We start from the raw sequence: 12,206 nt of genomic DNA, 5'->3' as shown, positions 1-12,206 counted from the left end.
TCCATTCAGGGCGCAACTGCCCTCCCTGAGCCGCATCCCCTTGCCTGGCAACTGATGGTGCAGGAGGGGTTAGAGGCATCAGGCTCCTGCCCTGGGGCACTCAGGCTGCTCCCCTCTGGTCCTGTCAGTGGTGGAACTGTGGCATTTCCTGCTTCCTGTTTCTCCAGCTCCTCCTCTCCAGAGATGAGATTCTGCAGGTGGCCAGTGCCCACTGTATAACTGCGGTGCTGGTGCACTCCCCAGCGAAGCATGCCCCAGCCTTTATTCTTGCTGACATCCCAGGTAGGGGCCCCTTCTAACCTTCTTCCCCAAGACGCTGTAGGGAGTTGTGACTGGAGACCATTGAGTCACAGCAGCAGCCGCAGTCATGCCGGGGTTCTGGGGTAATGCATACTTGGGGGGATGGGGTGGTGGCAGGTATATGACAGAGTCTAGGAAGTGGGCCTCACGACATCTGAGTTCTCTTGCTACAGATTTCTTATATGACCTTGAGAAATTTGTTACTGATCTTTGTCATTTGTTTGACCATCTAGAAATAAACACTTGGTGTGGGGTGATGGAAAGACCCACGGACCAGGGAGGCAAAGGGAATTGATATTTCTCAAGGGTTTGTTATGAGCCAGGAAATATGCCCTAAAGTGCCTTGTAAATGTTGACACATTTAAGTTCTCATCTTTTCTATTTTATGGGTAAGGAAACTGAGGGTCAAAGAAGGGAAATAACTGCTTTACTTCCACAAGACTAGTAAAGTCAAGCCTCTGGTTATACAAATTCTTTTCTCTGCCTCATGCTGCTTGCCCATCCTGAGAATTAGGGGATCTGAGTTCTAGCCCCACCTCTACCACTAATAATACCTCTCTCTGGGTCTCAGTTTCTCCATCTGTTAAAAAGATGAGGTTAGACTATGAATTAATGATCATGTCTCCTGGAGAGGGTGGTGAACAGATGAAGTAACAGGTGTGAAACTCGGAATAAATCCGAGGTCCCATAGTGAAGGGGTCGTGAGTACATAGCTGTTGTTTACTGTTCCCCCCCACCCCCCTGGTCCAGAGTTCCTCTTTGAGCATCTCTCCTCTTCCAGCGAAGCGCTTATTCATTCCAGCTACAACTGCTTGCTCCTTCTGGCTGAGGAACCACTGTTGTTTTCCAAGTGCCACACGGTGTACGGTGGGTAGGGGAGGCCCTGCAGTAGCTCTGGGTTGGGTGGACAGCACTTTGGAGTTGGGTAGCCACAGCAGTGCTGAGGGGCTAACTTGCATCTTGGGGGTGGGGGGCATGCTGGTTCTGATCATTTCCATCAGCCCAAGCTCATTACCAGATCCATATGCAAACAGTTCTGCTCTTCCCTGATTAGCAGAAGTGTGTGTGTGTGTGTGTGTGTGTGTGTGTGTATCAGCAAGAGAAGGGCACTCCTGTTAGTCACTAAATAAGTTCCTCTTGCACCTTAAGAACAACTTGAGTCAACCTTGGATTCAGTCCTTTCCTTACTCTAGATATCTGTTCATCTTAGTGAGTCCCCAAGTTTTGCTGATTCGTCCTTTTAAAGCTTGAAACTGTCCCTTCTCCTTCCTGGTGAAAGAAGGAGGCAATTGTCGGGGACTTTTTATATCACATATGGATTTTTAGACTGAGCACACGCAGTTATTCATTTTTATTCTGTGTTCCTGTTCTGTGCCACACACCAGGCTGGGACCTGGATATTTAGAGACGCATATAACATGGTCCCCATCCTCTGGAAAAGGAGAGAAATCTAAACGAGCTAACTAGGGCTCTGCCAGAGGACAGAACAGGAGGTGCAGGGCCTTCAGGAAGGCCCACGGCTCTGCCCGAGTGGATCAGGGAAGGCTTCCTGGAGGAGTGGGGTCCAATGCGATTCTTTGAGGAGGAGGAGTGTCTAATGGAGAAGGTGCAGCTCAGTTAGTAGCTATTCACTAAATCCCTGGAGTGCCAGGGCCTGTGCTTTGGCTTGTGTTGGGTTTCAGGGAGACAGCGAGAAATCCAACACAGGCCTGCCCTCAAGATCTCACCGGCCTGCTCCATGAGCTCGGCCTTGTCAGGGCGCCTCCACAAGGGGCTGCCAGCAAACGCGTGCTGTGCAGAGCCTCTCCCGTCGCCCAGGCAGGCAGCGAAGGTGCTGCCAAGCGCTGACCCCCGCCTCTGCCCGTGGTTTGGAGGCAGGGATCGAGTCGGTGGTGCGGAGCCTGCAGGGAGGCCTGAGGACGAACAACACGGAGCTGCACAAGCAGGGCGCGCTGCTGTTGGCGGAGATCCTGACCCGGTGAGCGAGGCGGTGGGCGTGGGGCCGGGCTGCGGGGCCGGGCTAGGGCAGGAGTGGGTGCAGGGGGTGTTCCTGGAGGGCCGAGTGGGCGCGCTCACACGTGCCTCGCTTCCCGTGTATCAGGCAGCCGGAGGAGATCAGGCTGTTCCCAAGCTCGGCCATGTGCCGGGACGCGGGCCGAGCCCTCCGGGAGGCCGTGAGCAGCCCCGTGCTAGAGGTGGCCGCCGAGGCGGTGAAGGCTGCTTCTGCCTTCCTGAGGTGAGGGCCCGGGGGGTTTCCACGAACTTCTTTTTCTTATACTCTAGTTTTCTCTCTCCTTGGAACTGCCATGCAGATGCTGGGCATCCTGGTCTGGTCCCCTGATGTTCTTCGTTTTGTGACAGCTTTTCATCTTTTTGTCGTTATGTACCCGTTTCTTGGAGATTTTTTTGACTTTATCTTCAGTCCTTTTACTGAGTGTTTTATTTCTGCGTTCATATTTTTTTATTTTACTTAAAAATTGTTACAACGCACTTCATGATGCACTGCGTACTGCGTGATACGCCGCGTGACCTTCCTAGTGGGGGGAGGTGAGAGTAACCGTGCTGTTCTCGTGGGCCAGGAGCACGCGGCCCTGGTCGGAGTTCTCCGGGCCTTTTCAACGAGAACCAAAAAGCCGGTTGGGTCAGAAAAGTGGACAGTGATGGGTAGGGGGCTGGTTATTAAGCCTTAGACTATTTTACTTATGACTTTAATTTCCCAGCATGTTTACTGGGGTGGTCCCCCTCAAGTGGAGTGGTTCAGTGGGTCTCTGGGAAGCACATCTGGAACAAGGAAAAAGCTGTGTAAATTGCTGAAAAGATTTAAAAGATGGTGGAACAGGGCTTGACGATCAGTGTAGGATAGAAACTTAGAGCTTCCAGAAATGGAGAAGGAAAGTGGAAATCAAGCCTTAACTACAGACTGCCTTTTAGAAGGCTCAAGATTACTCTCAGTGTTCAGAAAAGGCCAAGTGATGCGGGTTAACCTAGGTTCTTCTTAGTCACTGCCCTGGGTTGAAGAGTATCTCTAAAATGAGTTGTGAGGTCATGCAGTGTGGGCCCCTAAATCCAATGACTGGTGACAGAGAACCCAGAGGGAAGTTGGCGCTGTGAATGATGCAGCTACAAACCAATGACAAGGGCTGCTGGCAACCACGGGAAGCTGAGGCAAGGCAGGATTCTTCCTAGAGGCTTTAGAGGGAGCCAACCAACACCTTAATTTCAAAACTTACAGCCCCCAGAACTATGGGAGAAGAAATTTCTGTTATTTTAAGCCACACAGTTGGTGGTAACTTATGACAGCATCCCTAGAAAATCTATACTGCTACCTTATACCCTGTCAAGTACTCATCCATTCATTTAACATCTTTTTTATTTACCATCAATTTATAATGCCTCTAGGTCTGTTTAGGTAAAGTGAAAAGATGGAACTGGTCCTTGGCTACTTAGAGCTCACAATTAGACTAGTCAGTGACCCTTGCCTTCCCTGAATCTCTACAATACGAGGGTTCAAATGGACCCTAAGTGTTACTTTTCACATTTATCCCACACTCACGGTGATTGACCCTCCAAAAGTAGTTTTCAGTCTCTTTTTATAATCTCCAAAAACAGGGAGCTTAACTTCTTCCTAGAGAGTCCCCTCCACTTCTACAGAGTTGTGACCCTTAGAAAGTTCTTTCTTATACTGAAGGAAAATATGGGTCCTGATAACTGTCGCCTGTTGATCCAGTTTTTCCTCATCAATATAACAGAGAAAAATTTGATCCCTCTTCCCCACTAAGAGCTTATCCCTTCTTTGAGAACAGTGGCCTGAACATCTCCTGATGCACTTTCAGTTCTAGACAGCGCTTCTTCCACCAGGAGGCCCTCTTCAGTGAGGAACCCACTGTAGCCTTCGTGACAATAATATCGTCATAGCTGTCATCTGTAAGGACTTACTGTCTATTAAGCATGCTGCTAAGGGCTTGGCTTACATGATCTGATTTGATCTTATTATACAATAATTCTATGAGGAGAGTATGATTAACTTCCATTTAACAGAAGAGGAACCGAGGGCTGGAGAGGAGGAGGAATGTGTACAGCCACGCGGCTGGGTAAGTGCTGGAGCAAGGGTTTTCATCGACAGATCCTGGACCTGTGCTCTGGTCAACCACATTGCCCCCCGTTACCTGAGAACCTGAGGGTACCTTGGAGTCCCTTGCCTCGTCCTAAGGCCACTTTGTCTCTGGATGCAGGAAGGACCACCAGAGTGCCCCGCCTGTGCAGTACAGGGAACTGCGATCCCTGCTTGAAGCCATGCTGAACCGGTGCACCGATTTCTCCCGGACCGTGCTGAGCAGGAGGCCCCCGGTCAGTACACCACAGGCCGGAGATCATGCTGTAATGTGTCCTTAGAAGATAATGTCCTTACCTTTGTGTGCCACTTTATAACTTCTTCTCATGCCTGTATACCTGCGATGACTTATCTTTTTTCCCTAACTGTAGAGCTGTGAGGCTTAAACATTGCTGTTTTTATTTTTACAGATTAGGAAACTGAAGCCACAGGGGTTAAATAATTTTTCTTTAAAGTTCAGAACTAGCAAATACCTGCTTTTGGATGGTAAATCCCAGGGTGTTTGTACCCAAGCCTACTACACACTATGTCTTTTATAGTCTTTAAGTAGGTATGGTAAACATGCTCACACAATTATTTGAGACTGGATTTACTAGAATCTTAGAAAGAATCTGACCAATCTGCAATGTGTTGAATTGTTGGCTTAAAAAGAAAAAAGATTTTATTTACTTTTAGAGAGAGGAGATGGGAGGGAGGAGGAGAGAGAGAGAAACACTGATTGGTTGCCTCTAGCCTGGCCCAGAACCCAGGCATGTGCCCTGACCGGGAATTGAACCAGTGACATTTGTAGGCCGGTGCTCAATCCACTGAGCCATACCAGCCAGGGCAAATTGTGGGCTCCTAATGGTTCATAGATTTAAAATATCAGAAAAGATACTGTTAATGTGCATACTGATTATATCTTTGAGGATTAACTTTGGAAATTAAGTTCTTCACACCTGATGGGGTGGGGATTTTTGTGTGTTTTGAAGCAACTAATGTGGGCATTATAGCCAGTTAGGCCAATGTCTACCAGCCTGTGACAGCTTTCTGCATATAATAGAAGTAGAGCCAGTTCTGTCGTTCACAGGAAAGCAGATGGTTAAGATTCCCCCTTCCACCACTTTTTAAAGATTTGTGAGGATATAACCAAGATCCCCTGGGAAGTGTTAGGTATATGGGAATGCCAGACTCCAATCTGTGAGGAAGAGATCTGAGGTCCTCAGCGCACAGCTTGGGGCACAGAGTAGCACTTAACCAATAGGTTCCCCGCCCTCCTTCTCACTCAGGGTCATGCCTCCAGTAGAGATCTGGAGAAGGCCATTCTTCGAAGGGGAAAGTTTCTCCTGAGCACTCTGGAGGGATTTAGAAACGCCTGCAGGTAAGGAGCTGTCTGTGGTCTGAGATAGTAGTATGGAGGGTGGGCTTGGCACGGAATCAGACAAAGGATAAAGTTCTAGAAGCAACACTCGCTTCTGATGTGGCATAGTGAGAGGACCTTGGCTGGGGTGGGGGCGGGGCTGTGTGTAAGCGTGGAGGGGGTGTGTGTGGGTTTGAGGACATATAGCTCGAGCGGGAGGTTTCCAGAGACTCCCTCTGCTGGAGTCCATGTTACTGTCACAGGGTTGTGTCGTTCAGCTTTGTTCCTCTTCCCAAATGACCGAGCCCTGTAGGTGTTCACTGAATGCTTGTTGGATTCATTCAGTTCACACTTACAGTGTTTTTTTATATCTGCTACGTCTCAGGCTTGGTGCTAGATGGCGAAAGTAGAAAGACAGGTCGGGTTAGCTCCACAAGGAGCTCACAGTCTCTTGGGGAAGAGACCATTTTGTGTGTACAGGTGGGATTCGCTGTTGTCACAGATCCCTGGAAGGCACTCCAGGTAGAGCAGCGTACCTAAAGGCAGAGACGTGGAACAGCAGACAGGATGGTATGTTCAGGGAGGTGCCTGTAGTAGGGTGGAAGAGTCATGTCTTATGAGAGCGGGGTGGGGAGCACGAAGCCAGAGAGGTCGCCAAGGACCAGTCCCTCCTTCACTGAGCCTCTTGAGTTTTCTCTAGATCTGCCACTAAGGATACTTTCCCGGGATCCTGAGCTCAGGCATTCCTCTAGGAGGACGCGTCTAATCTTTATGTCACGCAGGTTGGCTATGGAATTCCAGACCGACCCTTCGGCCCAGGAGAATCCATTCACAGCTCCTGGCGCTGAGAAGGAAGACACCTTGGAGGCCTTCTCAGAGTTTCTTCTCAGTGCCTGTGACTCCCTGTGTATCCCCATGGTGACGGTGGGTCCCCCTGAGCCGTGGGCAGAATGACGCTTGGGGAGAAGCATGTGAGAGTGAGCTGGGCCTGCAGGCTGTGACTGCTCAGCTGGGGCTTCTGAGCTTCTCGGCGGCACCATCCTTGGTTTGGAAACAAAGTATAGTGTTTCGTTGTAACGCTAACAGGTGCCTCTGGAGACAAAGCAGGTAGTGCTTAGTCATTTCCTACTTCGATCGTCCCAGTGACCCTGTGAGATGAGTGCTCTAATTGTCCCCGAAGTAAGGATGATATTGTCATGTTCCTGTGGTTATAAGGCAAGTGCATGACGGTGCTGAGACCTGAACCCAGGTGCCCTTGTGCATAGTGAGTGTCAGCGGTGCACGTCTGTGATCCAGACTAAGAAACACCTATGTGTGTTCTGTAAAATGAGAGATGGCCGCTCTGAAGAGAGCCTGGTCTGAAAGAGCATCGATTTGAGCTGACTGGAGATGGAGGTGGTAGGAAGACCTGGGTCCAGAGCTGTTGCCTGCCCGGCTGACATTGAGTGAGTCCTGTCCTGTTTGAGGTTTGGACATCCTGTGAGCCTTTGAAGAGTCCCTGTTAGTCGGGATGGCCACCCGGGAACAGTAGGTGGCAGCAGGGAGGCATCCTCTGGTTCTGACAGGAGAGAACCGTTTTTCCTTGGAGAGGACTGTGAGCCAGCCTGCCGGGGTCTGCAGGCCGGTGTCTGTCAGGAGCCATGGGGCGCGACCCTGAGTGGCACACAAAGGAGCACTTGGGCAGTTCATGAGGATGTCCTCATCTGCTCTGCCTTCCTCCTAGGTTTATAAAGTGTTAGCGCTAGATCTAGAACTAGATCGTAGAATTGTTACTCTTGCTTTCCTCTTTTCTGTATTTCACACATTATTTATTTTGTAAGTTTAAAAAAAAAACTTGGTTACAGACCAAAGGAACGATATCTTGAAGAACCATGTCTCTAAGGTCCCAGGTCTTCTTTACAGATCGGGAACTGAGACACTGAGAAGAATGGCAGGGATGCAGGGGGCAGGAGCGAAGAATGACCCAAGGGCACATAGCGACCTTGTGCCGAGCCTGAGCTGGAACCCAAGTTTCTCCACTCTTAATCCAGAGCTCTGTCTGCTTCATCAGGCTGTCTCATGATTTTGTTCAAAGATCACACGAAAAATAAATGTGAACGCAGTTCGTAAGCTATATTATTATTGCTGTGGCTATAGTAATAGAAACATGGATGTCATTCTGCACGATCATTTAGAAAGTGCTTCTCACACATCAGATCTCATGTTTCTGGGAGGTAGGAGATGCTGATACAGAGTCCCAGAGAGGTAAAGTATCTCACACACGTTATTAAGTGATGAATCGTAATCCTTGGATGTAGGCTGTGACTTCAGGTTTCCTTCAAATGAAAGGGTTTAGTCTACTGTTTTGGATTTGATCCCTGTTTTGCTAATGATTTTTCTTTTCAGAGGCTCATTCCTGATGGACTGTGCTCTCCCTCCTGGTTCTTTGCAGAGGCACTGGGAGCAGGCCACTGACCCAGCCCTGATGGAAGTTTTCGTCTCAGTTCTACACAGCCTCTTTTTAATCGTTCCCCACATGAAAGAGAAGTTCTCCAAGAAGCTCGGTAGGCAGCAAGCAAGTGTGGACGTTGGGAGCAGGGCAGGCACTTGAGGCAGCTTCTCAGATACTCAGAGAGCATGACTATGGACGGGAAGTTTACATATTTGTTCAGAACCAAAATCCACTCTGCCCAGTGTTGAGTGGAAGGGAATATCATCCAGAAAGCAAAGTCCTTAAAAGTAGTTTTCAAATTTATTAATAATTCTCCAAATGGGTCAAGGAGGTTGTAGTTCAAAGCCCACAGCACACCTCTTTCCATATTACTGTCATCCTCCACGTTCCCTCGGACCTCACAAGATGTTTAGCATCTTTTATGCCTAAGCACTGACTGCCAGAAGTACAGTATTCCCTCATTTATCACGGCTATTAGGTTCCAGACCCCCCGCGAAGTAGGGACCTTACGTTTATTCTACACTCGTGAACCTACGAGGGACTCGCTATATCGCGTTTCACTTACCGTGGCCTCACTGTATCGCGGGATTTTTAAAAATATTATATTTAATTATTTATCGCGGATTTTTCTCTATGTCGTGGGATTTTGCGGTACTGTATATGTATGTTGTTAAAGTTACGTAGGTTTAAGAGTGTAGAATATGTTTAAGAACATAAGTAGTGTTTGTAAAAGTGTGGGAAAGGTTAATAAGGGAGTGGGAAAGGTTAATAAGGGACTGGGAACGGTTTATAAGTGTGTGGGAAGGGTTTCTAAAGCCTTAAAATATATATAAATACTAAAATAAATTAAGGTTCCTACGCAGATTTTCACCTGTCGTGGGGGGTCTAGAACATAATACCTGCAATAAGTGAGGGAGTACTGTACCCCCAATCATTGTGACATACTTTCACATGCCTTCTAGGAGAGGGGTGGCACAGGGTGCTATCTAACTAGACACTGAAACATGTCCCTAAAATTGAACCCAAGTGGCTCTCGACTCCTTTATCCTTCTCCAGGCCTTCTTGCATCGGTTTATTTTTGTCTCTCAGTCGTTTTTCTTCACAGTGTAAACCTTCCCTTCCCACCTCTCCAGTTCTACTCTATAAATACTTAAATCTGCAGAATAAGCCCAGGAGTCAAAGGCAGGGTCTCCTTTAGCTTCCTTAGAAAGTGGTAGCGTTGGTGATAATGAGCAGGAGGAACAACCAGAAGCATAAAGGGGAGGAGGAAGGTAGTAATAATTAACATCTAACATTAAATTCTTACTATGTGTGAGATACTGTTTTAAGTGCTTTACATGTATTCATTAGTTTAGTTCTCAGAGAAACCCTAGGGAAAATGAACTATGAGTATCCTTATTCTACTGATGAACACACTGACGCTCAGAGAGGTTGAGTCACTTGCCCAGGGTCACACCGGAAGTGGTATGCTCAGGATGGAAACTTAGAACATGGCTCTGGAGCCTTTTTTTTTTTTTTTAAAGAGTTTGTTTATTTTTAGAGAGAGGGAAGAGAGGAAGAAAGAGAGGGCAGGAAACATCACTGTGAGAGAGAGACATCAAGCGATTACCTTTCGTCTGGAGACCAAACCCGCAACCCAGGCACGGGCCCTGGCTGGGAGTTGAACTGGCAACCTTTCACTTTGCAGGATGATGCCCAACCAACTGAGCCACAGCAGTCAGGGCTACAGCCTGTTTTCTTAGTCTCTGTGCTGTGCTTGCCTATTATCATTATCATTCAATGTCTTCTATTCCCGCCACATAGAATGCAGAGGGAAGTCTACCATGGAGAGGTGCCCAGGGCTCGGTCACACAGGGCCCTGTTGGCCAAGTGAGAAGTTTGGACTAGCAGCTTTGAGTCTTAAAGAAGGGGCGTGACTCGCTCCGATTTCTGTTTTAGAAAGACCCTTCTCGGAGCAGTGTGGACCGTGAGTTAAAGGCAGCGAGACTGGAAGCACGTAGTTCAGTCTCTTGCAGTAACTCAGGGTGGTGGTAGGTACTAAAGTGGTGTCGGGGGCACGGAACAGCTGGGTGTAGGGCACGAGGGAGAGGGGAGAGTTCAGGGTGGTGCCTTGGCTTCTGGCCTCCGTCTAGGTACGTGGACTGGTGTTTTATTGAGAGGAGGCTCCCCGGAGGAAGGCTGATGAGGGCCGGCAGCCGCGGGTGTGGGCAGTTTTGGGGAGGGGGAGGGGGAGAGGCCTGTGAGACCCCCAGGCGAGCTGTTCGGCAGGTAACTGACTGTGTTCGAGGTCCGGGGAGAGGTTTGGTCTTTAGTTATAGTTACAAAAGTCCTGAGCATCCAGCCTTTTAGTCATTCATCAAATACTCGTTGGGCACCTACTACATGAAAGGCACCGTCCTAGGCTGAGGGTGTAGCAGTGGACAGAACAGACTCCTGTCCTCCTGGGGTCCCCTCTCTAGTGAGGAACAGATGAGATTCCTCAACAGTGAGGGTGTAAAATGAGATGACCGAAGGGACCAAGACTAAATTAAGAGTAATATTTAATGGGGAGGAGGAGGAGGAGGAGACTCCAGAGGCCACCCCCAGTAAGGAACCGCTGGAGAAGCAGAAAGTAAAGCAGGAGAGGATGACAGTAAGGACGCCGAGTGAAGAGCCTCTTGTAGATTAGGGAGTGGTAGGTGTGTCAGCGAAGTACCAGGAGTCGGGTAAGATGAGACCTGAAAACTCCAGTGACTTGGCCTCACAGCGGCTTTTGGTGACATATGGGCGGAGCAGCTGGGTGGGGGCCAGATGAGGAGCAGCCTGAGGTGGGGACTGAGTGTGAGCAGAAGCCGTAGGGACAAGACAGGCAACTCTTGATGAGTCTGGTTTGAGGGGGAGGTGAGAGATGGGCGTGTAACTGGAGGGACGTGGAGCTAGGGAGGGTTTTCTGCTTCGGAGTGGAGAGACTGCTGGGCAATCAGCAGGGCAAGGTCCTCGGGAAGAGGGGGCAGGACCCAGACGTGGGGAGATGTGGGGAGAGGGGGATGCTTTCTTCAGTTGTCTGTAAATTTGACTTGGGGTTCTGAGGGAGTTTCCTTTTTTTTTTTTTTAAACAACACAAGTTTATTATCTCAATGTTCTGGAGGTCAGAAGTTCAAAAATTGATCTTAGGGAGCCGAAATCCAGGTGTGGGCAGGGCGGGCTCCTGGAGGCTCCAGGGGAGAATCCGTCCCCAGGCCTTTTCCAGCTTCTAGAGCCGTTGCTCTCCTTGGCTGTGGTCCTGCAGCACCGCAGCTTCTGATCTTGTTGCATCTCATTCTGATTGATGGTCTGGGGCACCTGATCCCTGGTCCCAGTTTGGAGGGATCTTTGTTCTTTCCAGGGAAAGAAGAGAGCACAGGAAACCCTTAGGAAATTATTCTATGTAGAAAGTATGAATGGGAGCTTCTAGCAGAGGGTGGGAGGCAGGATGGAAGTGGGGAAAAGCAGGACCTTTGTTGTGAGCACATGTGGGTTGGGGTTCTTACTTCATCCCTTGTTTATTGATATCGGGCAAATCAGTTCTCTTATCTCCAGTGTCCTCAGGACAGTGATAATAATGAGAATTACGTGAGGTGACATATGCAGATTTCCCGTTAGTCATGGTGACGGTGACGCCTACTCCTTTCCTTCCTCCCACCTACCCTTCCTGCCCGCTGCACTTCCAGAGCCCAGAGCAGCCAGTCTTGGGGCGCTAGACAGGTAGAGCTTCAGAGGCGTAAACTCTGGAGGCCAGTGGTGACAGCAAGGGATGTAGGGAAGGGCTGTGTAGGGGGCGTTCTGTGCAGCATGACGCCAGAGAGAACAGGATCAGGGCCCAGCCTGCGGGAGAGGAGAGGGAAGCAGGTGCTGCCAGCCAGGAGTTGAGCTGAGACCTGGAGCAGGGGCTGGAGAAGCCCAGGTCCCGGGGGGACTGGGCCGGGAGGAGCCCTTCCAGCAGGCACGCTGGGCACCCCCTCCCGGGGGTCATGGGTTAAGCGGCTGTCCCAGAACGGTGCCGTCAA

The 12,206-nt window shown here is 49.4% G+C and overlaps 1 protein-coding gene across 1 annotated transcript in view; it reads left to right on the top strand.

Moving 5' to 3' along the window:
* Positions 1-12,206, top strand: part of MEI1 (meiotic double-stranded break formation protein 1) — a 62,637-nt gene that overhangs the window by 13,181 nt on the left and 37,250 nt on the right. Inside the window, exons 8-15 of the mRNA XM_090272341.1 lie at positions 168-282; positions 1,051-1,167; positions 2,179-2,278; positions 2,402-2,536; positions 4,533-4,647; positions 5,680-5,771; positions 6,533-6,674; positions 8,182-8,293. Of these exons, the coding sequence (XP_090128467.1) occupies positions 168-282; positions 1,051-1,167; positions 2,179-2,278; positions 2,402-2,536; positions 4,533-4,647; positions 5,680-5,771; positions 6,533-6,674; positions 8,182-8,293 (928 nt within the window). The remainder of the gene's footprint in view (positions 1-167; positions 283-1,050; positions 1,168-2,178; positions 2,279-2,401; positions 2,537-4,532; positions 4,648-5,679; positions 5,772-6,532; positions 6,675-8,181; positions 8,294-12,206) is intronic.

This window comes from Furipterus horrens, unplaced genomic scaffold (genome assembly GCF_987537825.1).
Source record: "Furipterus horrens unplaced genomic scaffold, mFurHor1.1.pri manual_scaffold_4, whole genome shotgun sequence".
Classification (NCBI taxonomy): Eukaryota; Metazoa; Chordata; class Mammalia; order Chiroptera; family Furipteridae; genus Furipterus; species Furipterus horrens.
The sequence above is the reverse complement of the archived record's forward strand: the minus strand, read 5'-3'. Positions and strand labels throughout refer to the sequence as shown.